Here is a 27,609-nt window from a genome sequence, read left to right on the forward strand (position 1 = left end):
CCTTCTTTATATATGGAGACAGAAACTGCACACTTTATTCTAGCTGATCTCACTAAAGCCCTAAACAATTGTGCCAAAACTTCTTTATTCCTGAAATCTAATTCCTTTACGATATAGGCCAAAATGCCATTTGCCTTCCAAATTGCAGACTATGTCTACAGGCTAAATTTCCAAATTCCTTGCACAAATATAATCAAATCTTTCTGAATATTAATATTTACAGCTTTCAAGAAACACTGTTTCAAAAACATTACAACAGATATTTTACATCAAAGAGTCAAGGGTGACAGATTTCAAAAGCAATATTTTTGAAACAATAATGTCTATTGTTTGTTTTACTAAGAAGTACTTTGCTCTCAGCAGTCAGTATTGTGAACCCTCAACGTTGAAAGCCTGTTTTACATCCTGCTTCTGTTCACTGGCAGTGACACAGTTCCATAAACACACTGTTTCATCACCTGCTGCTGAAAACACTACGTTGCCATCAGGACTGGATGCCATATGCAGAACTCTCCCTCTGTGACCTGTAAAAGAGAATACATTAACCATCTTTATTTCACGAGTGAGTTTGATAGATCAGCTCAAATCACAGAACAAAAGACAAAGTGACTTGGTTTGATGTATCTGCATCTCCTTATGGATTTATGTTCACTGGCATCCCAATAGAAATTAAAATAGCTTTGCCTTTGGCTCTCTAGGAACGCTTTAAGTATTATGTTTCAAATTTCTCATGTTCAAAGTAGCAAATGGAGCACAAAATGTTGGAAATATTAGATCCTTGATTATGCTACAAGATGAAACATCAGCCAGAATCTTGTTGAGGTGTTGGAAAGTTGGTGAGAGACTCCGTTGCCTCTTCAGGAAAGGCCTGTTGAACAGGAAGTTCATCAGACATGAGCAAGGCCACCAGCAGGCCTTTGCCTGGAATTAAGATTGAAGGGGAGGAAATCCCATGCAGGCATGTCATACGCAGCAATGCCATACAGGAAGTTGTGCCATTTTTTTGGAACAGCACCCAGGATCACAGATGACTAAGGTGTAAGGTAAGTGATTTGTTGGGGGATGATTTTTAGAGTTGGGGATCATGAGTGAAGGATAGGGAATTCAGACACAAGGGCAGGACATGGCTCTCAATGACAACTCCTTGCCAAATGTCCAGCCTGCCCATCAGACACTGATTGCTTTTGATCAAGGGACTTCAGGCCCATAGCTGACAAGCTGCACTTACAGGTTAACTTGTCAGACACACTGCATGGAGAGAGACCCACTTTTACAGGAGTAAGTCCCAGACACTACGGAGCTGAGGGCCATAACTGGTCCCTAATTAGCCACTTAAGGGCCTCAATTGACTGCTGGGCAGGAAGATAAACCATGAGACTTCCTGTCCCAAAATTAATTTCTGGTGGAGGTGGGAAGGTGGCAAGGTTCAGGTATGATACCACCCCACCTCATTAAGTTGCCTTCCTGCTTCTAAATGCCTCCAGGATAACAAGATTCCACCTAACTTCTCAATATCCCTGCCAGGATCTTTAATAAGACATAGAATTGTGGATGCTGGAAACAAAAACTGAAATTGCGGGAAGAACTCCAGCAAGTGGGCCAGTGTTAGATTAAAAGTGCTGAGGCCTTTGCTCGAGAGGTTTTGGTGTGAGGAGGCTGAGCAGGGGGACAGGTAAGGGCTCTTTAACTCTACTTTCTTTCTGTCTGGACTGAAGGCAGTGGGGATGGCAGTTAGGGCAGTGGCAGGTTCCTCCTGCAGGATGTGGGAGATCAGGGAGACTTCCAGTGTCCCTGGTGGCTACACGTGTGAGAAGTATGTTCCTGTTAGGGTGAAGGGAAAAGCTGGTAGATTTAGGGATCCCTCGCTGACCAGGGATATTGAGGCTCTGGTCAAGAAAAAGAAGAAGGCATACATTGGGTTTAAGCTATCGGACTCAAGTGAATCCTTAGATGACTATAAAAAGTGTAGGAGCACACTTAAGAGGGAAATCAGAAGAACAAAAAGAGGGTATGAGACTGATATGGCAGACAAGGTTAAAGATAATCCCAGGAGGTTTTATAGCTCTATTAAGTGTAAAAGGGTGGCTAGGGAGAGAATAGGTCCCCTTAAAGATCAGCATGGCCGTCTATGTGTGGAGCCACAGCAGAACGGGGAGATTTTTAATGAATATTTCTCCTCAGTGTTTACTGAGGAGACAATCATGGATGTTAAGGAAATAAGTGGAACAAGTGGGGATGTTTTGGACCACATTTACATGACCAGAAAAGAGGTGTTTGCAGGCTTAAAGTGCATTAAAGTGGATAAATTTCCTGGGCCTGATCAAGTCCAGCCTCAGACATTGTGGGAGGCTATGGAAGAAATTGCAGAGGCCCTTGCAGAAATTTTTGCTTCATCTTTAGCCACTGGTGAAGTTCCGGAAGACTGAAAAATGGCTAATGTTGTTCCATTGTTTAGGAAATTTAGCAAAGACAAGCCAGGGACCTACAGGCCAGTGAGCCTGACATCAATGGTAGGCATATTATCAGAGAGAATACGGAGGGACAGGATCAACCAATATTTGGATAGTCATGGTCTGATTAGAGATAGTCAGCATGGATTTGTGCGTGGGAAGTCATGTCTGACAAATCTTCTGGAGTTTTTTTGAAGAGGTAACCAAGAGAATGGATGAGGGTAGAGCAGTGGATGTTGTCTATATGGACTTTAATAAGGCCTTTGACAAGGTCCCGCACAGCAGGCTAGTCATGAAAGTTAGGTCACATGGGATCCAGGGAAAGCTAGCTAATTGGATTCAAAACTGGCTCAATGGCAGGAAGCAGATGGTGATAGTTGAAGGTTGTTTCTCAGATTGGAGGCCTGTGACGAGTGGTGTACCACAAGGGTCGGTGTTGGAACCTTTGTTATTTGTTATTCACACAAATGATCTGGATGTGAATGTACAAGGTATGATTAGTAAGTTTGCGGATGATACAAAATTAGGAGGTACATTGATAGTGAAGAAAGTTATCAAAAATTACAGCGGGATCTTGATCAGATGGGGAAGTGGGCTGAGGATTGGCAATTCAATACAGATAAGGGTGACGTGTTGCATTTTGCAAAGTCAAACCAAGGTAGGACTTATACAGTAAATGGTAAGGTCCTGAGGAGTGTTGTGGAACAGAGGGATCTAGGAGTACAAGTACATAGTTCCTTGAAAGTGACATCTGCGGTCTTCATCGGTTGAGGTATTGAGTATAGGAGTTGTATAAGTCTTTGGTGAGGTCACACTTGGAGTACTGTGTACAGTTTTGGTCACCCTGTTATAGGAAAGACAAAGGTAAACTGGAAAGCATGCAAAGAAGATTTTCCAGGCTGTTGCCAGGACTTGTTAGCCTGAGTTATAAGGAAAGGTTGGCCAGAATAGAACTTTATTCCTTGGAACATAGGAGAATGAGGGGTGACCTTATTGAGGTGTATAAAATCATGAGGGCCATAGATAGGATGAATATATATAATCTTTTTCCCAGGGATGGGGAATTGAAAACTAGAGGGCATAGGTTTAAGGTGACAGGGGCAAGGGTTAACAAGGACCTGAGGGACAATTTCTTCACACAGATGGTGGCACAAATATGGAATGGGTTGCTGGAGAAAGTGGTTGAGGCAGGTAGAAATACAATATTTAAAAAACATTTGGGCAGGTAAATGGATGAGAAGGGTTTAGAGGCATATGGATCAAATGTGTGCAATTGGAACTAGCTGAGAGGACACCATGGTCAGCATGAACCAGTTTGGGCCAAAGGGCCTGTTTCCATGCTGTATGACTCTATGACTTAATAACTCAGCATGTCTGGCAACATCTGTCGAAAGAAAGCAGAGTTAATGTTTCAAGTCCAGTGACTGTTCTTCAGAACATCCCTAAGATCCCTCAGAATCTTCATTAAGATCTGCTCTCCTTCTTCTAAATTCCCATAGGTATTGAACCAACTCAAGGAAACAAGAAGCTGCTGAGCTGAAGGCTGAAACCAAACCACAAGAGTTCTATGCAATTGAAAAACAGAAAAATTGTAATGAAAATAGGAAGTGCTCATAAAACATTGTGAGCTTCCTACTTCTGGGGAAAGAGTGAAAAATAGTGGTAGTCACTAAAGTACTATATGGCTGCTCTCCCATTAGAGAGAGATGACTGCTGGTGTATTTAACCTGAGGCTCACCACAACTCAGGTAAGGGGCAAGTTCAAATATGTAGGATCTTAATGGTGTCTACAGCCAGTGTGAGAATTGAACCTACAATGTTGGTATCCCTCTACAAACCAGCCATCTAGCCAATTGAGCTAACTGACTCTTAAGAGTCCTAAAGAAAGTACATCACAAGTAAATGGAGTAATAGTGTGGTGATAAAAATTGAAGTTGCTGATAGAAGAAAAATCAGAGTTAACATTTCGGGTCCGGTGACCCTTCCTCAGAAATCCTCTGAATTTTTTTCTTCACAGATGCTGCCAGACCTGCTGAGCTTCCAGCAACTTTTGTTTTTGTTCCTGATTTACAGCATCCACAGTTCTTTCAGTTCTTAATAGTGTGGTGATGACTAGGTTAGTAATCAAAATATCAGATTAATGCTCGAGGAATATGGCATGGCAGCTACTGCAATTTATATTCAGTAACAATCTGGAGTTGAAAACTGGCCTTAGCAATCATGTTCCTGCATGTCCTTTAGGGAAGAAAATCAGCTGTCCTCACCCAGTCTGGCCTACATGTGACTCCAGATCCACAGCAATTATCTCTTAACTGCTCAGCTCTGAATTGGCCTCACAGACAAAGACAACTAGGATTGAGCAACAAATACTGGCCTTGGGAGCAACACCCACATCCCATCAAAGAATTAAAACAAAATAGCATTAATTATAACTTAGCTTTAAATAATCAGTACTGATGAATAATCTACGCTGAAAATGTTAAACATTAATTTCTGTTTACAAATACAACTGATCTGCTGCGTTTTCAGCCATTAATGTAATTTTAATTCAAGTTTTCTTGTTTTTCTTTTACTTTCAAGATAATTCAGAACAAAATGTGCAAGCCTGCAGTCATACTGCATTAGATGCAAAAGGAAAACATTGTGAGCATATCGCTGATGGTAACTTCGCACCTCATGCCTAGTTGTGTTTCAACTCAATTTGCACTCAAAATTACATTCTGCAATTCCCTTTGCTGCAAAGCTGACATTATTTTGCATTTATATGAACTGTATAGCTTAGCCATGGAATTGAACTTAGCACAGGTTTCCTTTTATGTACTAACTTCATTACATTTAAACAATTAGGCCACTACAGGAGTAAGCCCACTGCTCCCCAAGTGTGTTGCACCTAATTTACCACTAATTCGTGAGCTGCAGACATTCCCAGGCCTTCTTGGGCATATTGCTAATGAAAAACTTTTGAATCTGTCGCTACAGTACCATTGGCATTGGCCCTCAGACAAGGAAAGCAACATGGAAAGGACCTGACATGAGCAACAGAGTCAAGTAGGTGTTTGAAAGTAAATGGGAGGGGTTGTAGGATGTCTGAAGGATGATTGAGGCTGCAGTCAGAATAGAGATTTCACAGTAGGACAGGTGCAGCAACTGGTGGCCAACAATGGGCTTGTCACAAAGTTACAGCGTTAATCACAGGAAACTAAATCTAGGCCTAGATTGGAAAAATTAGGTAGACAAAGACTGCCTAAATGAAGAAAAACCAAAAGAACTGCAGATGCTGTAAATCAGAACAAAAACAGAAGTTGCTGGAAAAGCTCAGCAGGTCTGGCAGCATCTGTGAAGAGAAAATCAGAGTTGAAGTTTCGGGTCCGGTGACTCTTCTTCTGAGGAAGGGTCACAGGACCCGAAACTTTAACTCTGATTTTCTCTTCACAGATGCTGCCAGACCTGCTGAGCATTTCCAGCAACTTCTGTTTTTGTGCCTAAATGAAGAGCTTGTTGAATATGAATAGTTTCTTGTAACAGCACGTTCCAGGTCTAACCCACACTGTAGGGATTCTATGATTCTACAAGACAGCAGCCATATCAGACCTAGCATGGTGCATGAGTTAGATTTATTTAATGACCTCACAGACAAAAGGTACCCTCCAGATAGCACCCAATCAGATTCAAGAAAATGAATGTATGTCCAAGACTAGTATTTTAATCTTAAATAAGGGAAATTTTGAAGGTATGAAAACAGAGTTAGCTGAAGTAAAATGGCAAATTAGGTTAAGAGTAGGTCAACAGAGAGGCAGGCAGTTAAGGGGGTATTCATAATGCATAGAATAAATACATTCTAATGAGAAATAAAAATTTAAAGGGGTTGACTCACCATCAATGGTAACCTAGAAAAGTTCAAGATAGTATTAAAATTAAGGAAAATTTATATAACTGCACAAAGATGAGTGACAGGTCAGAAGATTGGTCAAAATATAAGTCTAATGAATAACAAAAAGGAAAGCTAGCCAAATTACACATATAATATATATATATGAATTAAAACACATAGTAAGTACTTCTAAGAAAAGAAGAAGATTTAACAAAGTTAGCATTGGTACGTTTCGTTACATTTTTTCATGGGATGTTGGTTTTACTAGCTGGGCCAGTATTTATTACTAATCCATGTTGCCCTAATGCCCATGTCTTTCTAGATGCTAGAAGTTGTGTGTTTGGAAAGCACTGCCTCAGTGAGTTACTGTATTACATCTTGTAAATAGTACATACTGCTGCTATTGTGTGCCAGTGGTAAGGTAGTGAAGGGAGTGAATGTTCAGGGGGCTGGATGAAGTATCAATCAAGCAGATTACTTTGACCAGATGATATCAAGTTTCTTGAGCATTATTGGAACTGCACTCATCCAGTCAAATAGGAAGTATTCCAAGACAATCTTGACTTGGGACTTCTAGACGATGCACAGGGACTAGGCAGACAGGAGGTGAGCTACTTGTCAAAGAATTGTTAGCCTCTAAGCCACTATTGTGACCAGTGTATTTGCATGGCTGGTCCAGTCATGTTCTGATTAATAATAACCCCTAGACTGTTGAAAATAGGGATTCAATCATGCTAATTCCATTGAAGATCAAGAGGCAATGGCAAGATTCCCTCTTGTTGGAGACAGGTATTGTCTGACACTCATATGGCACAACTTTTAGATGCCATTTATCAGCTCAAGCCTGGATGTTGTAGATGGATATGGACTGCTTCAGTATCTAAGGCAGAATAATCATGCTAAATATTGCACAATCATCAGCAAACATCCCCATTTTTGACCTTACGACGGGGGGAAAGTCATTGATGAATCAACTGAAGATGGTTGGGCCCAGAACACTACTCTGAGGAACTTCTGCAGGGATGTCCCGGAGCTGAGATGACTGACCTCCGACAACCACAACCATCTTCATATGTGCCAGGTATGACTCCAACCAGTGGAGCACTTTTCTGCTGATTCTGCTTTAGAATCATACAGCACAGAAGTGGCTTTTTCACCCATCGAGTCTGTGCCAATCTTGTGATGTTAATCCAACTTTCCATCATTTGGTCCATTGCCCTCAATATTATAAATATTGTATGCCCACCCATGTACACTTTAAAGTTTGAGAGGTTTTCCACCTCTACTACTATCCACGTATTCCAGATTCCAGATTCACACCACCTTCTGGGTGGAAAAAAATTTCAAAAAAATTCCCTTTAAATATCCTGCCTTTCACTTTAAAATAATGCCCCCTCATTACTGACCCTTCGACCAACCACAACGGCTGCTTGCTATCCACGTTGTCCTCGCACCTCATAACCTTATGCACCTCAATCAGGTCCTCCATCATCCTACCCTGCTTCAAAGAAAGCACGATGCAGAGCTGCTGGTGTTGGACTGGGGTAGACAAGATCAGAAATCACACAGCACCAGTTTATAGCCGAAAAGATTTATTTCAAAACACAAGCTTTTGGAGCCTCAATCCTTCTTCAGGTGTTACTGTGAGAGGTAGTAACAGACACAGAATTTATCAGTAAAAGATCAAAGGGTCACATCACTGATGACGATGTATTAAACAAACCTAAGAAGCTGTTAAATCTTTAATTAGTAAGAAGGTTTTAATAGATTGATATTTATATGTAAATCCCCAAATTCCTTTGAAGTCACTTTCCTGAGAGAACTAAAGGTTTTATCAGTGTAAAGAAGAGGGGACATTTTAGTTCAGACAATGCATGTTAGGTGTGAGGGCTTGTTTAGGATCTGTTTGTGTTTTGGTTTGGAGTCAGACTGGTTTTATTTCTAAAGTAGGAGTTTATAAAACACCACATTGACTGACTGTCTATAAATTGTGTGCTTTTTGTATCTCTCTCTCTCCCTACCTCCCCGCCCCTCACACACAACATCCTTGTAAATTTCTTCTGCACTCTTTCCAGTTAAATAACATCCTTCCTATAGCAAGATGACCAAAACTGAACACAATACTCCAAGTGCAGCCTCACCAACGTCATGTACAACTGCATCATAACTTCCTAACTTCTATGCTCAATGCCCTGACTGATGAAGGCCAGTGTGCCAAAAGCCTTCTTCACTACTCCGTCTACCTGTGACTTCACTTTCAGAGAACAGTGTTCCTGAACTCCAAGGTCCCTCTGTTCCACTACACTCCTTAAGGCCCTACCATTCACCATGAAACTCCTAATCTCTCAGCCAAAGTGACACACACACGTGAATCTCTGGAGTGAATCTGCATTTGCAGATACAGTATATTTTGTTCAAAAGCACACAATTTATCAACATTCAGTCAGATATTTTTTTAAAATTTCTACTTCAAAAAAACCCCATCTGACTCCAAACCAAAACACAAACAGATTCTAAACAAGGCCTCACACCTAACATGCATTGTTTGACCTAAAGTGTCACTTAGACCATAAGACCATAAGACATAGGAGCAGAAATTAGGCCATTCAGCCCACGAAGTCTGCTCCACCATTCAATCATGGCTGATAAGTTTCTCAACCCCATTCTCTCGCTTTCTCCCCGTAACCTTGGATCCCCTTGACAATCAAAAACCTATCTATCTCCTTCTTAAATACTCCATGACCTGGCCTCCACAGCCTTCTGTGGCAGTGAATTCCATAGATTCACCACTCTCTGGTTGAAGAAGTTTCTCCTTATCTCTGATCTAAAAGGTCTTCACTTTACTACAAGGCTGTGCCCTCGGGTCCTAGTCTCTCCTACCAATGGAAACATCTTCCCAAATCAACTCTGTCCAGGCAGTTCAGTATTCTGTAAGTTTCTTCTTTATACTGATAAAACCTTTAGTTTTTTCATGACAGTAACTTCAAAGGAATTCGGGGATTTACATATTAAAACCTTCTAACTGATTAAAGATCTAACAGCATGTTAAGTTTGTTTAATACATCATCGTCAGTGGTGTGACTCTTTGATCTTTTGCTTATAAAGTCTGTGTCTGTTAAACCTCTCTCAACAACACCTAAAGAAGGAGTGATGCTCCGAAAGCTTGTGTTTTCAAATAGACCTGTTGGACTACAACCTGGTATCGTGTGATTTCAGACCTCAAAGAAAGCAACCGAGCCTGTTCAGCCTTTCTGCTTAGCTAAAATTGTCCAACGCAGGCAACGTCCTGGTGAATCTCCTCTGCACCCCCTCCAGTGCTATCACATCCTTCCTACAGTGCAGCAACGAGAACTGCACACAATACTCCACTTATGGTCTAATCTACAGCTCCAACATGACCTCTCTGCACTTATAATCTATGCCACAGCTGATAAAGGCAAGCTTCCCATATACATTTTTAACCACCCTATTGTCTGGCCACCTTCAGGGGCTTGTGTACCCCAAGATCCCTGTATTCCTCTGAGCTTCCTAGAGTCCTGCTGTTCACTGAGTACTGCCTTGTCCTGTTACTTCTTCAAAGGGCATCACCTCATATTTATGAGTGTTAAATTCCATCTGCCACTGATCTGCGCATCTGACCAATCTGTTTATTTCCTCTTGTAACCATCACCTTCCTCCTCACTGTCAACTACCCAGCCAATCTTCATGTTATCCACAAACTTAATGATCATCCCTTCATACATTCTCATTTATATCACTTATATATATATATATATATATATACATATACACGCAAAACTTAGCACTGATTCATGTGGTACGCCACTGAACACCACCCTCCAGTCACACAAAAAGCCTTCTACCACCACCCTCTGTCTCCATCTGTCTCCAATCACTAAGTCAATTTTGGATCTAATTTACCCTGGATATCATGTGCTTTTACCCTTTTTAATCAGTCTCCCATGTGAAACCTTGTCAAAGGCTTTACTGAAATCCATATAAACTGCAACAACTGCACTACCCTCATTTTCACCCCGATCACCTCCTCAAAAATTTCAATCATATCTGTTCATCATGACCTAACTCTGACAAAGCCACGCTGACTATCTCTGACAAAACCTTGCCTCTCCATGTGGAGATGATGTGACACTCTGTATAATTCTTCTAATTCCTATAGTCCCAGGTCTATCTCTACCACCTCTCTTGAGAGCGGAATCACATTAGCTAGGCTCCTCTGGCACCTCTCCTGTGGCCAGAGATGAATTAAAAGTTTAGATCAGAGCCCCTGAAATTTATTCCCCAGAGTAAAGATAGATTTGAAGTACTCATAACACCCGAACAATGTCCTTCAGCTTCACAACAGATTGCCCCCTTGGTCCCTAATGGGACCTACTCTTCCCCTGGTTATTCTCTTCCCGTTGATGTACTTATAGAATATTTTGGGATTCTCCCTAATCTTACCCACCAGTGTTTTCTCATTCCCCCTCTTTGCTCTCCTCATTGCTTTCTTAAAATACTCTGTACTTTCAATTCTCTACTGGTGCCTCTGTTAATTTGCTCCCTTTATACGTGCTGAACACCAGTTTTGTTAGGGCTCCTTGATGCCACACTCAGTCAAATGCAGCCTTGATATCAAGGTCTGTCACTTTCACCTCACGTCTGGAATTTAGCTCTTTTGTCCATGCTTGAACCAAGGCTGTAATGAGGTCAGGAAATGAGTGGTCCTAGCGAAATCTGAACTGGGAATCACTGAGCAGGTTATTGCTGAGCGGGTGCTGCTTGATAGCACTGTTGATGACACCTTCCATCACTTTACTGATGATCGAGAGTAGTCTGATAGGGCGGTAATTGGCTGGGTTGGATTTGTCCTACTTTTTGCTTACAGGACATATCTGGGCATTGTCAGGTACACACCAGTGTTATAACTGTGCTACTCCAGCTTGGCTAGGGGATCATAGGGTCTGGAGCACAAGTCTTTGGCACTATTGCCAAAATGTTGTTAGGGCCCAGAGTCTTTGCAGTACCCAGTGCCTTCAGCCATTTCTTGACACCACATGGAGTGAATCTAATAGGATGAAAATTGGTATCTGTGATGCTGGGGACCTTCGGAAGAGGAGAAGATGGATCATCCACTTGTCACTTCTAAATGAAGATGGATGCAAATACTTCAGCCTAGTCTTTTGCACCTGTTATTCTGTGCTTCTGTAAATAACAAGAGTTAAACCTTTAAGATGGTGGTCAGGTCAGATTTGGAGTCCTGCACATTTCAGTCTGTCCAAAATGAGTGGGCCTTCTGTATCTATGTCCTGCCTGCTGTCCTGCTATGTCTCATAGTCAATATGTGAGCATACATTTAAGAGATATTCTCATGATATCATCACCATCTTATAGCATCTAATGTGAGGTAGAAATATCTTGGACTTTGTTTCAACTCAGATCATGAAATATTGATGAAAGCATGCTACTCTTCGTAAGTGAATAGCTCGATGTTAGCCCAGACACAATGTGCCTCAAAATATAATATCTGTATTTATTAGTGAGCTGTAATAAGTGTCTGTTTATTCTTTCAATACTAAGTTACTCACATCTCAGCTTCTTAAGGTATGATGGATAGCATAAGCATCATCACATCAGGTAAAATAATCCTGCTGGAGGCAAAATTCACATCATGTATAGAAGTAGTGGCCTAGATTTCAGTCGCAAATGCTTTGAACCCTAACGTAAGATCAACTAGATGACGGCCCTGAATATCAGAGTATTTGGACATTCAGTAACCTCATCTACTGTGAGTTCAGATCTGTAGATAAGACATTGATTAGACAAGATCCAGAGCTACTGTATTTTTGATTAAAACTTAGTTTCTTTCATGTTAGAAGGGCTGTCTCGTTTTAAAGAAAGGAACCCATCTGCCTGCAGTTCTCTTTACTTTTTTAAAAAGGCAATCAAATGCTCCTGACAGCAAAGCTACAAAGTTTGCCTAAAAAATAAAGCATTAAAACAAATTTGTTATCTACGCTAATAAGCATTCTTGTGTCCAGTATGAATTATTAATCTTATAAATGCTATTTTAAAACATAGAACAGTACAGAACAGGAACAGGTCCTTCGGCCCACATGTCTGTGCTGACCAGATGCCATTCTAAACAGATCCCATCAGCCAGTACATGATCTGTATCCCTTTATTCCCTGCCAGTTCATGTGTCTACCTAAATGCCTCTTAAATGTTGCTATTGTATTTGCTTCCACCAGCTCCTCTGACAGCACATTCTCGGCACCTTCCACCTTCCATGTAAAAAACATGCCTCACACATCTTTAAACTTGCCCCCTCTCATCTTAACCCTACACTCCCTAGAATTTCACATTTCCACCCTGGGAAAGAGACTCTGACTATCTAACCTATCTATGCCTCCCTTAATTTCATATATGTCTATCAGGTCGCTCCTCAGCCTCCGATGTGCCAGTGAAAACAATCAAAGTTTGTTCAACCTCACCTTATAACTAATACACTTCAATCCAGGTAACATTCTACACCCTCTCCAAAGCCTCCACATCCTTCCTTTAGTGTGGTGACTAGAACTGCACATGATATTTCAAATGTTTCCCCAACTAAAGTTTTACACCGATTCTTTTTGTTCATTCATTCATTTGGCATGGGCATCACTGGCTGGCCAGCATTTATTGCCTATCTCTAGTTGCCTTTGAGAAGGTGGTGGTGAGCTGCTTTCTTGAACCTCTGCAGTCCATGTTCTGTGGGTTGACCCACAATGCCCTCAGATAGGGAATTCCAGGATTTTGACCTAGCGACAGTGGAGGAATGGCAATATATTTCCAAGTCAGGACAGTGAGTGGCTTGGAGGGCAACCTGCAGGCGGTGGTGTTTCCATGTATCTGTTGCCCTTGTCCTTCTACATGGGGCTAGTTGTAGGTTTGGAAGGAGCTATCTAAGGATCTTTGGTGATTTTCCACAGTGCATGTTGTCGACAGTATACACTGCTGCTACTGAGTTGCAATATGACTCCCCAATTTTTATACTCAATGCACCGACTAATGAAGGTAAGCATACTATATGCCTTCTTTACCACCTTATCCATTGTGTTGCCACTTTCAGGAAGCTATGGACATGTACCCAAGCTCCCTCTGTATATCAATGCTCCTAAAGATCCTGCCATTTACTCTATACTTTCATCGTGCAATTGACCTCCGAAAATGCATCACCTCACACTTGTCGAGACTGAACTCCATCTACCATTTTTCTGCCCAACTTTCCAATTGATCCTGCTGTCTCCTTTGACAATCCTCCTCATTATTCACAACTCCGTCAATTTTTCTGTCATCTGCAAACTTACTATTCAGACCATCTACATTTTCGTCCAAAAGACTCATCTTTATTGCAAACAAAAGAGGAGTCAACTCAGCAATTTGCGCAGAAGTGCCACAGCAAAGGGCATGAGTGTCTTTTCTGTAGACGAGATGTCAGGGTGGGTCATTGGCCTAGTTATCGTCATTTAATGCCTTCAGGAAGGGTCTTCTGGGCAAGTGAAAGAGCCATATCATTGATGCATTACTTGAGGATAGATCCAAGTAAGAAGCTACAGTGGCAGACCAATAATAGTTGGATAATTTAAGTGCGGTCAACACCTTTGCTCTGGTTAGAAACACACCCCAAACCAACAAGATGAGTAAGAGATGTGGTTAGGGTTTGTCATATCTATCTGAACGTTGCACAGCTTTTTATGACATTTGCAAAGCATGTGCCAAACAAATATATTGAGTGCATATGTGCAGGAAATCTGATTTCAAAACCCAAGCTAGATCCCACAGCAAAACACAGTGACCAACAAAATGATACAACACGACATCACTGGCAGCAAATGGTACAAAAACACAAACACATCCAGGACATTCAGAGTCATCAAAGAAAAAGATAAATTTCAGAGGGTAACGTAGCTTTTCATGTTATGAGCATCATATACCATGCTGTTACAACCTGATCTCACCCAGAAGCTGTTACAACCAATGATATTATCCATCCTGAAAAGGAGGGTGAGCACACCCTAAAAACTAAATTTGACACAGGACCTAGTGCTAGCATGTTACCACCTGACATCCTGAATGACGTGTACCTAAGCAAGTGGTGCTCCATGGTGCAAGATACTGCCTCACAATATGTAACAGATCACCAATTCTATGCTTTGGCAAATCACACTGCAGTACCAATATGCAAGCTCACCTTGACTTCTAGAAATCTCCTACCTAGTAGATACCAATATTCCAGCATCAATGGCAAAATCTTGAAAGCTTCTATTAGACCTCCTCTTAGTCTTCTTCTATTCAAGGAAAATAGGCCCAAACTATTTTCTGAAGAACAAATAAGTTCTTCAGCACACCCCCTGCCCCCCCAGGACTGTGCCAACACATGATGCCTTTCTAAACTAAAAACCTCTTGCTTCTATGGTGTCCTTATCCCTCCATTCCTTGCCTATTGATGTATGTCTTAAGGTGCCTTTTAAATGTTGCTATTGAAACTGTTTCTACCACCTCCTCTGGCAGCACACTCCAGACACTTACCACCCCTCTGTGTAAAACCCTTGCCTCTCACATCTCCTTTAAATTTCCCCCACCTTTTACCTTATTATTATTCTATTCTTAAACCTATGTCCCCTCGTTCTACCCTGAGAAAAAGACTCCGACAATCAATTCTATCAATGCCTCTCATAATTTCATAAACTTCTATCAGGTTGACTCTGATCCTTTGATATTCAATTGTAATCAAACCAAGCTTACCCAATGTCTCCTCATAGCTAATACCCTACAAACCAGGCAACATCCTAGTGAATCAGAGATAGTAGGAACTGCAGATGCTGGAGAATCCGAGACAACAAGGTGCAGGGCTGGATGAACACAGCAGGCCAAGCAGCATCATAGGAGCAGAGAGGCTGACGTTTCGGGCCTAGACTCTTCATCAGAAAAGGGGGAGGGGAAGGGGGTTCTGAAATAAATAGGGAGAGAGTGGGAGGCGGATAGAAGAGGGATAGAGGAGAGGATAGGTGGAGAGGAAACAAACAGGTCGAAGAGGCGGGGATGGAGCCAGGAAAGGTGAGTGTAGGTAGGGAGTTAGGAAGGGGATAGGTCAGTCCAGGGAGGACGGACAGGTCAAGGGGGCGGGATGAGGTTGGTCGGTAGGAGATGGAGGTGCGGCTTGAGGTGGGAGGAGGGGATAGGTGGGAGGAAGAACAGGTTAGGGAGGCAGGGACAAGCTGGACTGGTTTTGGGATGCGGTAGGGGGAGGGGAGATTTTGAAACTTGTGAAATCCACATTGATACCATTGGGCTGCAGGGTTCCCAAGCGGAATATGAGTTGCTGTTCCTGCAACCTTCGGGTGGCATCGTTGTGGCACTGCAGGAGGCCCAGGATGGACATGTCGTCTGAGGAATGGGAGGGGGAGTTGAAATGGTTCGCGACTGGGAGGTGCAGTTGTTTTGAACGTAAGTGTTCTGCAAAGTGGTCCCCGAGTCATCCTAGTGAACGTTTCTTCACCCTCTCCAAAGCCTCCACATTCTTCTAGTAATGTGATAACCAGAACTGCACACGATATCCCAAATGTGGCCTAACTAAAGTTCTTTACAGCTGAAACACAACTTGCCAATTTTTATACTGTATGCTCCAACTGATGAAAGCAACCTTCCATACGCCTTCTTGACCAACTTATCCACTTGTGTTACCACTTTTAGGAAACTGTGGACCCATTTGCCTAAATTCCTCTATTTCAATGCTTCGAAGGGTTCTGCCATTTACTTTATACTTCCCTCCTACATTAAACTTCCAAAAGGTATCACTTTGCATTTCTCCAGATTAAATTCCATCTGCCATTTCTCCACCAAGTCTCCAGCTTATCTACATCTTGCTGTAACCTCTGGCAATCCTCCACACTATCTGCAGGTCCTCCAATTTGTTGTGTCATCCACAAACTTACTAATGAGACCACCTGCATTCTTCTCCAAATCATTTATATGTATTACAAACTACAGGGGTCCCAGCACCGATCCCTGCAGAACATCACTGGTCATAGATCTCCAATTAGAAAATCACCCTTCCACCGCTACTCTCTGCCTTCTATGACCAAACCAGCTATGTGTCAGTCTTACCAGCTCACCATGGATCTCATGTGTCTTCACTTTCTGTATCAGCTTGCCAAGAAGGACCTTTTCAAAAGCGTTGCTAAAGCCCATATGGGCATTACCTTTCCCTTATCAATCATTTTTGTCACTTCCTCACAAAATTCAATCAAGTTTGTGAGACATGACCTCCCACATGCAAAACCTATCACTAATAAGTTCATATTCTTTCAAATGTGAATAAATTATTTCCCTAAGAATCTTCTCCAGTAATTTCCCTACCACTGCTGTAAGGCTCAGCGGCCTGTAAGTTCTTGGATATCCCTGTTGCCCTTCTTAAACAAAGGAGCAACAGTGGCTATTTTCCAGTCCTCGGGGACCTCTCCTGCAACTTTAGAGGATACAAAGATTTCATACAAGGCCCCAGTAACTTCATCCCTCACCTCCCTCTGTATTCTGGGATAGATGCCATTAGGTCATGGGGATTTTTCTACCTTAATGCTTTTCAAAACACCTATCACCTTTTTTCATATCAACATGCCCAAGAATATCAACATATCCCTCTCTAGACTCATCATTCACCCTGCCCTTCTCCTTTGTGAACACTGATGCAAAGTATTCATTAAGGAGCTCATCTACTTCTTCCAGATCCACACTTAAATTCCCTCCTTTGTCCGTGAGTGGACATACCCTTTCCCTACTCACCCTCTTGGACCTTATATACATATAAAACAGCTAGGGATTTTCCCTAATCCTGTGAGCCAATGGGCATTTCATGACCCTTCTTAGCCCTCCTAACTCCTTGTTTAAGTTCTTTCCTGCCTTCTTTATATTCTTTGAGGGTTCTATCTATCTTCAGTTTCCTAAACCTTAAACACGCCACCTTTTTCTTTTTGACTAAGCTCACAATTTCTCTTGTCATCCAAGGTTCCCAAATCATGCCATCCTTATCCTTTACTTCCACAGGAACATCCTGGTCCTGAACTCTCATCAACTGGCCTTTAAAAGATTCCCCCAGAACAGATGTGGATTTACCCTTAAACAGCTGCTCCCAGTCTACATTCTCCAATTCCTGCCTAATGTTGTTGTAGTAACCCTTCCCCCAGTTTAGTGCTTTGACCAGAGGACTTCTCTTATCCTTATCCCTAAGTAATTTAAACCTTAGAGAATGTAGGTCACTGTTCCTGAAATGCTCTCCCACTGAAACTTCAATCATCTGGCTGGTTTGATTCCCCAGTACCAGGTCTAGTATGGATCTTTCCCTAGTTCAACTGTTTTACATCTTGCTTCAAGAAGCCCTCCTAAATGCAACCAACAAAGTTATTGCTAATCCTGAGCTCCAGACATATGGCTCACTGGATGAGCTTTCCAAGGTGTCCTCCCTCAGTACAGCTGTGATATTCTCTCTAATCAGTAACACAACTCCCCCACCTCTTTTATATCCCTCTCTATCTCACCTGAGACATCTAAATCCTGCAATGTTAAGCTGCCAGTCTTGTCCCTCTCTCAACCAAGTATCTGTAATGGCTACAACATCATAGTTATATGTACTAATCCATAATCTAAGTTCATCTGCCCTACCCATCATATTCCTCACATTAAAACAAATAAACTTCAGACCGCCAGTCCTGCCATGTTCAGTAACCTCTCCTGTCTGTTCTTCCCCTTAACCTTATTGATCTTAGTCTCTAATTCCTCCTCACTTGCTGACCTGCTGCTTTGGTTCCTGCCGCCACTCTCCCCGTCGCCCCCACCCCCTCCATCTGTCACACTAATTTAAACCTTCCTGAGTGGGCCTAGCAAGCCTCCCTGCCAGGATATTGGTGCCCCTCCAGTTTAGGTGCAACCCATCCTTGCAGAGGTTCCACCTGCCCGAGAAGATATCCCAATGATCCACATATCTGAAGTCCTCCCTCCTACACTAGCTCTTTAGTCATTTATTTAACTGGACTATTTTCTTATTCCTAGCCTCGCTGGCATGTGACACAAGACGTAATCCCAAAATTATAACCCTCGGTCCTGCTTTTCAACTTCCTACCTGACCCCCTAAACTCCCTTTGCAGGACCTTATCACTTTTCCTGCCTATGTTGTTCAAACCAATGTGTACCACGCCTCTGGTTACTTGCCCTCCCTTTTGAGAATACCCCGTGGCTGTTCAGAGACATCCTTGACACTGGCACCAGGGAGGCAACACAGCACCTTGGAGTCTCTTTTGCACCCAGGGAAACACCTATCTGTGCCCATGACTATAGAGTCACCTATTGTTACTGCTCCACTGACCTGCCTTGCTGTACAACAGTGCCAGCTGTGGTGCCACCACTCTGGCTGTTGCTGTTGCCGTTCCCTGATAGGCATTCCCTCCCAACAATATCCAAAATGGTGTACATATTAAAGAGGGGATAGCCACAGAGTACTCCTGCAGTGTCTGCCTGCCCCTTCTAGAGGTCACCCGTCTATCAGCCTGAACCTTGGGTGCGACCATGCCTCTAAGCCCCTGTCTATGATGTTTTCCATCTCCTGCACGGTCTTAACACCGATCCATGCAGGTTGCGAACTGAAATGGATTCAGAATAGGTTGGTAGACTGCGAAAAAAAAAGTGGGAATAAATTAGTGAGTGGTAGGCAGTGACTAGTGGGGTTCCTCAGGGATCAGTACTTGTATCCCCGCTATTCACAGTATATAGTAATAATTTGGATAAGGAAACTATGTGTCATATCTCCAATTCTGCAGATGACACGAAGTTGGGTAGGAGGGTATGCTGTGAGGAGGATGCAATGTAGCTGCAGTGTGATTTAGACAAGTAAGTGGGCAAATACACAGCAGATGCAGTATAATGTGGATAAATCTGAGGTTATCCACTTTGGTAGTGAAAATATGCAGGCAGATTATTGTCTGGATGGTGATAGATTGGGAAAGGGGAAAGTGCAATAAGACCTGCATGTCCATACACCAGTCAGTGAAACTGCGAGCGCAACAGGCAGTGAGAAAACAGGCAAATGATATTCTCGCCTTCATACTGAGAGGACTTGTGTACTGGAGCAGGGATGCCTTGCTGCTCCAGTGTGAGAAGGGCATTGGTAAGACCTCACCTAAGTATTGTGTGCAGGTTTGGTAGAGCAGAATGATTCCTGATATGGCGGGACTGATGGACAGACTGGATCAGTTAAGATTATCAATTAAGAAAGAGAGGAGATCTCATAGAAGCCTATAATATTCTAACAGGATTGGACAGGGTAGATGCAGGAAGGATGTTCACAATGACCAAGGAGTCCAGAACCAGGGGTCACAGTCTAAGGATAAGGACTGAGACAAGGAGAATTTTCTTCATCACGAGAGTGGCAAACCAGTGGATTTCTCTGCAATAGAAAGTTGTTGAGGTCAAAATAATAAATGTTTTCAAGAAGGAGATAGATACATATTTTTACAGCTCTCGGGGATGAAAGGGTATGGGGAGAAAGCAGGAACAGGGTACTGAGTTGAATGATCAGCCATGATCACATTGAATTATGGAGCAAACTCAAAGGGCCAAAGGGCCTGGTACTGCTTCTATATTCTATGTTTCTATGTTACATAGTCACATAGTCAGCATTTCAGTAGACCTTCAAGAGACAGTGTGTCAATACACCTTTAAGAGACTTACTCATGGTATTATTACTGCATCATAGCATGTGACTTGAGGGTATAAAGATCTCCAACTCCATGTTAACTCAAGTCATTTAAAGCATGACCGACTGATGGAAATACTGTACTCTTTGTAATTGAATGATTCAACAGCTAACCCAGACACGGATGTGTCTGTGAATGTAATATTTGGATGTACAGATTGTATGTCTGAAATTCAGAACTCTCTGGTTTGGAAATCTCTGTGACTCAGCATCAATCTTTATTCATATTACTTTTTATTTTATTCACTTAGATACCCTAAATTGTGTTTGTGGAGCCAAATTGGAAAATCATTCACTGGACATGCAATTGATATGAGGCAAGGTAACTTTTAAAAAGTTTTTGTGCATTGAATATACTTGAGCTTTTGTGGTCTGGCAAATTCTCTGGTCCAGCTAACGCCTAGTGTCGAAGCTGCCAGATTATGGAGACATACACAGTATTTGAGAGAAGTGATGAATATCTGTTGGATCTTTCAATGCCACATTATTCATGACCTAGCTTCTTACATAATGTAAGCATTGCAGTATCAGATAACATCAGTAAAGATATCCTGCTGGAGGCAAAAATGCACATCCGCCATAATTTTGAATGGTCCAACATACGTTATTTACAGACCAATAGAGGAACAAGTGAAAAAAACATTCACTCACCCATCTTCAATAGGAAGGGTTAATAAAATTGCAGTCTCATTTGAATCTGTTTGCCCATATTCCATTGCATGAGTCCAAATTCATAGGGTTTGAATTGAGCCTGAAAGCTCATGTAACCTTGTCTTTAATCATATCAGGCTCAGTGGAAAGTATCACTGGGACTGAGAAACAATGATGGATAGAAAAAGTTCTTCCTGTGACATGCTAGAGGTTGGCATAGGTCTGTTTTTGCCAGGTTTTGCCCCATAAAACCTGATATGACACCCTTTTGGAGCATGTCTTCGGAGGCTGAGAGAGTTTTGAAAGACAATCACAGAAATTCATTGATCCTGTTATGGCCAGAAAAGGAGCAAATTTCTTAGGTAATGTGCTTTTGTCTCATTTCACTGATATATTGAGGTTCACCTGAATCAGCTGCTGTCTATAAGTTTATCAAACTTCTAAGTTTTGTGCTATCTGCAAACATTGGAACTGTGACCTGTATTCCCAAGTGCTAGTAACATAAACAGTGCACCTCATACCGGTTATACAATTATTTACTTTGTTCCAGTCTGATAAATAACCATTCACTGCAATTCTCTGCTCTCTGTCAATTTTGCATCCTTACTATCATCAGTCTTCAACCACTAAGAACCACTAGTTGCCAAGTCAGCGGCATTCAATAGTCTGTGGAGCTTAGCAAGTTACCTCATGATGAATATTAACATAAATAGACGTTACGGCTTCAGCATTCATCTGTCTTTTATGATTACATACCCAGTAACCAAATCACAGTGAGCAATTCAATAGATTTCTATGGAGTTAAATAGGTTCATTTTATTTTTCACAACAGATTTATAAAAATGTGAATATTTGATTCTACAATGGTGTTGCGTGGTTGGTGCATTTCCCAAGTGAAATGTAATGAGAACCCTTGGTTTAAATATCTTATGCATCTTCAATAAAACTCCCATTTTGCAGCCAATTGAAACAATGAATTGTTAAATTAAGGGCCATTTCATACAGTCATAGAGTCATGCAGCATGGAAACAGACCCTTCGGTCTAAGTGGTCCATGTTAACAATGTTTCCAAAATAAACTAGTCCCAACTGCCTGCAGTTGGCCAATATCCCTCCCAACCTTTCCTATTCATATACGTATCTAAATGTCTTTTCAATATTGTAACTGTACCTGCATCCACCACTTCCTCTGACAGTTCATTCCACACACTAACAACTCTCCGTGTAAAAATGATTCCTCTCAATATCCTTTTAAATTTTTCTTCTCTCATTTAAAAATATGCCCACTGATTTCGAACTCCTCCACCCTAGGGAAAAGACCCTTGTAATTCATCTTATCTTTGTCCCTTATGTTTTTATAAACCTCTATAAGATCACCCTTCAACGTCCTACGCTCCTGTGGAAAAAGTCCCAGCCTGTCCAGCCTATTTTTTATAACTCAAACCCTCCATTCCCGGCAACCTCCTGGTAAATCTTTTCTGAACCCTGCTCCAGTTTAATAACATCCTTCCTACAACATGGCAACAAGAACTGCAGCATTTTCTTTACGTTGGCAGAACACGCTGCTACATTGGGAGACCATGAAGAAAACCCCTGACAGCTTCCTGGCCTGGATTAATCTCCTATACAGGTATCCCATGGCATACAAAGAGGTACACAAGCAGCAATGACTGTCTTTAAGGCCCAGCTCCATAGTGTGGGTTACACTGTCCACATTAGAATGATGAATACACCAAATCCTGTGCCACTGACTAGGACATCCCTATGTAGCTCCAGCATGGTAAGAAAAACTTAAGATGATGACCAGTTAATGACAAAGTAACTCCTTCCCACCTCCAGTGAGGTTTTACCAGCAACAGTGGATGAGCATTTTGCCATGTGTGGAGGCTTCTACATTAAAACTGCAGCTTCTTGGAGGGTTTCCATAGAGAGCCCTACAATGGCCAGGGCTATCTGTGCTTACAGACTGCCCTCCTATTCACTGACCTTCTCCACCCCACCTCTTGCCAGAGCTCTAGCCAAACCTTCCTGCACTCCAGGCCTTCCCAGCGTAGCTGGTCCGGGACATTCCTGCAATACTGGCAGTAGACAACATTCCTCGTGATCTGCTGGCACTGTCGAGCTGCCACCCCTCTGATTAGACAAAGCTCATGGAGACAGAGCATCCTGTCCTAAAGTGGCAGAAGATATAAATGCAGAGAATGAATTGCCTGAGAACGGTAAAATCTGGTCATCGACTTCAATATTGGATGAAGGTGTCACCTTTGACTTGCTTGCTGATGAGCAGGACCAGTGCCTCCCTGCAAAATCCTGGTCTTTGTTGATTTAATTTCTGTATCCTGCCAACTTTAATCAGATTCCAATTGACATAGTCATAAGGCAATCCTCATATACATTATATACATTAATGTTACTGATTAAACAGCAGCAGATACCAGTTATTTGATTGATTGACCTGACATTTGTCATTATGCTATTCATGCAAGGTCTCCACTTTGCCAAGTTTGTACCATTTTGTTTTCTGTTTCTATTTGATCATGGGGTGTGGCCGTCACTGGGTAGGCCAGCATTGCCCATTCCTAATCTCAGTCGACAGTGGTTACGTGGGCATCATTAGGCTAACTTTTTATTCACATTTCTTTCTATGTCAAGGTAGCATTGAAACCCACATACTGTCCACTTGTGTCTAGCACCATTATCACTATGCCACTCTCTCCACTAGAAGATCTAGCAAAGTCAGAATGAAAAAAATAACTTATGCACATCCCTTACCTCACTACCTCGATCATTTGTCCATATAGTTCCTTCATATCTGTGGACAGTGTTGCAGGCAGATGAACCTCAATTGGTATATCAGCCTAGCATTTTACAAACAGGAACTTCCTCCCTATCTACACTGTCCAGACTTCTCAACATTTTGAAAATTTTTCTCAAATCTCCTCTTAGCCTTCTCTCACAGAAAAAGAGTCCCAACTTCTCCAAACTATTTTCATCGCTGAAGTTTCTCATCCTGGAACATTCTTATAAACCTTTTCTGCAATACCTTCATTTCATTCTAAGTCTTCTTAAAGTATGGTGTCCAGAATTGTGCACAATAGAATCACAGAGTCATACAGCATAGAAACAGACCCTTCAATCCAACCAGTCCACGCCAAACATGTTCCCAAACTAAATTACTCCATTTAGCCCATATCCCGCCAAACCTTTCCTATTCATGTACTTGTCCAAGTTGGTAGAGTGGGCAGTTATATGGCAATATGTTCTTAAGTCATTAAATGTGGCAAGACAGTTAGAGAGAGCTTTTTACAAAGCTTAAGGTTCTTAGCTTCATTAATAGGGGCACAGACTACCAGTGCAGAAATGTTATGCTACCCCTATATAGGATACTGGTTAAACCTTAACTGGAGTTGATGGTAGGAGGCAGAGGATGTTGGTAGAGAGTTGTTCTTCAGACTAGAGGCCTATGACCAATGGTGTCTTTTAAATGTTATAATTGTACCTGCATCCACCACTTCCTCTGGCGATTCATTCCACACGCTAACCACTCTCTGTGTAAAAACATTGCTCCTTGTGTCTTTTTTAAAACTTTCTCCTCTCATTTTAGAAATGTGCCCCTAGTTTTGAACTCTGCCACCCTAGGGAAAAGACCCTTGCTATTCACCTTATCTATACTCCTCATGACTTTATGCACCTCAATAGGGTCACCCCTCAACCTCCTACGCTCGAGTGTAAAACCTCCCAGCCTATCCAGCCTCTCCTTATAACTCAAACCCTCAATTCCTGGCAACATCCTGGTTGAATCTTTTCTGAACTCTCTCCAATTTAATAAAATCCTTCCTTTAGCAGGGCAACCAGAATTGCACATTGTACTCCAGAGAAGGCCTCACCAACATCACATACAACCTCAACATGACACTCCAACTTATAAACAAACAGGTCTGAGCATACTAAGTGCCTTCCTAACCACCCTGCCTACCTGTGATGCAAATTTCAAGAATTCTGCACCTGAACCCCTAGGTCTCTCTGTTCTACAACACTGCCCTTGTTTGTTTTACCAAAATGCAATACCTCGCATTTATCCAAATTAAATTCTATCTGCCACTCTTCAGCCTATTGACCCAATTGATCGTGGTCTCTTTGTAATCTTAGATAACCTTCTTCACTGTCTACTATGTCACCAATTTGGTGCCATCCACAAAGTTACTAACCATGCCTCCTATCTTGTCATCCAAATTGTTTATATAAATGACCAACAAAAGTGAACCCAGTATCGATCCCTGTGGAACACGGTTGGTCACAGGCCTCCAGTCTGAAAAACCCTCCATCAGCATCCTCTGCCTCCTACCATCGACTGCAGTTAAAGTTTAACCAATATCCTATATAGGGTCAGCATAAACTCTTTGCACTTGTACTCTGTGCCCCTATTAACGAAGCTAAGAACTGTATGCTTTTTAAAGAGCTCTCTCTAACTGTCTTGTCACGTTTAATGACTTAAGAACATACTAGAACAAAGAAAATTACAGCACAGGAACAGGCCCTTCGGCCCTCCAAGCCTGCGCCGATCCAGATCCTCTATCTAAAGCTGTCACCTATTTTCCAAGGATCTGTATCCCTCTGCTCCCTGTCCATTCATGTATCTATCTAGATACATCTTAAATGACACTATCGTGACCGCCTCTACTACCTCCGCTGGCAACGCGTTCCAGGCACCCACACCCTCTGCGTAAAGAACTTTCCACGCATATCTCCCTTAAACTTTTCCCCTCTCACCTTGAAATCGTGACCCCTAGTAATTGAGGCCCCCACTCTGGGAAAAAGCTTCTTGCTATCCACCCTGTCTATACCTCTCATGATTTTGTAGACCTCAATCAGGTCCCCCCTCAACCTCCGTCTTTCTAATGTAAATAATCCTAATCTACTCAACCTCTCTTCATAGCTAGCACCTTCCATACGAGGCAACATCCTGGTGAACCTCCTCTGCACCCTCTCCAAAGCATCCACATCCTTTTGGTAATGTGGCGACCAGAACCGTACGCAGTATTCCAAATGTGGTCAAACCAAAGTCCTATACAACTGTAACATGACCTGCCAACTCTTGTACTCAATGCCCCGTCCGATGAATGAAAGCATGCCATATGCCTTCTTGACCACTCTATCCACCTGCGTTGCCACCTTCAGGGTACAATGGACCTGAACACCCAGATCTCTCTGTACATCAATTTTCCCCAGGGCTTTTCCATTTACCGTATAGTTCGCTCTTGAATTGGATCTTCCAGAATGCATCACCTCGCATTTGCCTGGATTGAACTCCATCTGCCATTTCTCCACCCAATTCTCCAATCTATCTATATTCTGCTGCATTCTCCGACAGTCCCCTTCACTATCTGCTACTCCACCAATCTTAGTGTCATCTGCAAACTTGCTAATCAGACCATCTATACCTTCCTCCAGATCATTTATGTATATCACAAACAACAGTGGTCCCAACACGGATCCCTGTGGAACACCACTGGTCACAGTTCTCCATTTTGAGAAACTCCCTTCCACTACAACTGTCTGTCTCCTGTTGCCCAGCCAGTTCTCTATCCATCTAGCTAGTACACCCTGGACCCCATGCAACTTCACTTTCTCCATCAGCCTACCATGGAGAACCTAATCAAACGCCTTACTGAAGTCCATGTATATGACATCTACAGCCCTTCCTTCATCTATCAACTTTGTCACTTCCTCAAATGCCACATAACTGCTCACTCTACCAACATGTTAATAGCTTTTTGAAGTTCTACATTGTCCTCTCACAGTTTACAATACTTCCAAGTTTTGCATTGTCCACAAACTTTGAAATTATCCCTTATACACCGAGACCACTTATGTATAAACATCAGAAAAAGCAAGGGTCACAATACTGACCCCTGGGAAACTCCACTACAAGTCCTGTTTCAGTGAAACACATATCTGTTCACCAGTAACCTGCTGCAAGGACACTGTGCATGCAGACACAGACTTATGGAAAGGATGAGGCTGCGTCTCAGGGCTGCTCGCTTGGTCTCAGCAGTCACCCTGGTAGAGCCTACTTTGAGGCTTTGCCTTTCCTTGCATCTCAAAGCCAGGAAGCTTGACATGGTTGTCAGCAGTAATCAGTCAATGGAGTGGACATGTTGCTGTATGGCACCAAATTATGTCAATCTTGGTGCCAGCACTCATATGGCAAACATAGTGTGTGTTCTTCAAACAACCGGCCATGTCTCAAAGCCTAAGACTCGATGGCTGGCAGGGTCTGGTGTTGTGGCCTCCTCTGCCAGTCCTACATGCAGAAGATAGTCATCCACTACAACACTCTGTCTGGACCTCCAGGTGCCAGCCCTCAAAGTGGGTTGTCAATTTCTCTTTATCTGCCATGTCCAGGGCAAATGTTATGAACTGGGGATGGCTGCTGGAGACTGACAGGTGCACAATGGCCTCTGAAAGATGGAGCAAGTGCCAGGGATCCCAGCAGTAGTAAATACTTGCCCCTACAGTGGGTGGGAGAATGGGCCTAGCAACTCACGTGGCACCATAGGGGCATGGAATGTAGTCAATGATGCAAGTTTGGGATGAGTGCATGAGAAAACTCACTAGGCCTCACAGAAAGAAACTCTCCATGAAACTCGACAAAAATGTCACTTTACCGATGACTGGTAAGATTCAGCCCAAATGTCCTTTCTAGTATCTGTCAAGTGGGCTATGCTCCTATTGGACAGGCAAAGCAAATATAGCAAATCTGATAGGAAATTACCTTCATGATTCAGTGACTCACCTGTCTGGTGTAACTGAAACATTGACTGCATCAATGTACAGTCAAGATTTCAGTCATAA

The 27,609-nt window shown here is 42.4% G+C and overlaps 1 protein-coding gene across 1 annotated transcript in view; it reads right to left on the reverse strand.

Annotated features, from left to right (window-relative positions):
* Nucleotides 1-363: 363 nt before the first annotated feature.
* The window catches only part of LOC125483110 (cell division cycle protein 20 homolog), a 74,906-nt gene continuing 47,660 nt past the window's right edge, over nucleotides 364-27,609 (reverse strand). The window contains exon 9 of the mRNA XM_048596772.1: nucleotides 364-524. Coding sequence (XP_048452729.1) covers nucleotides 364-524 — 161 coding nt within the window. The remainder of the gene's footprint in view (nucleotides 525-27,609) is intronic.

The sequence above is a fragment of the Rhincodon typus genome, chromosome 1 (genome assembly GCF_021869965.1).
Source record: "Rhincodon typus isolate 14 chromosome 1, sRhiTyp1.1, whole genome shotgun sequence".
Classification (NCBI taxonomy): domain Eukaryota; kingdom Metazoa; phylum Chordata; class Chondrichthyes; order Orectolobiformes; family Rhincodontidae; genus Rhincodon; species Rhincodon typus.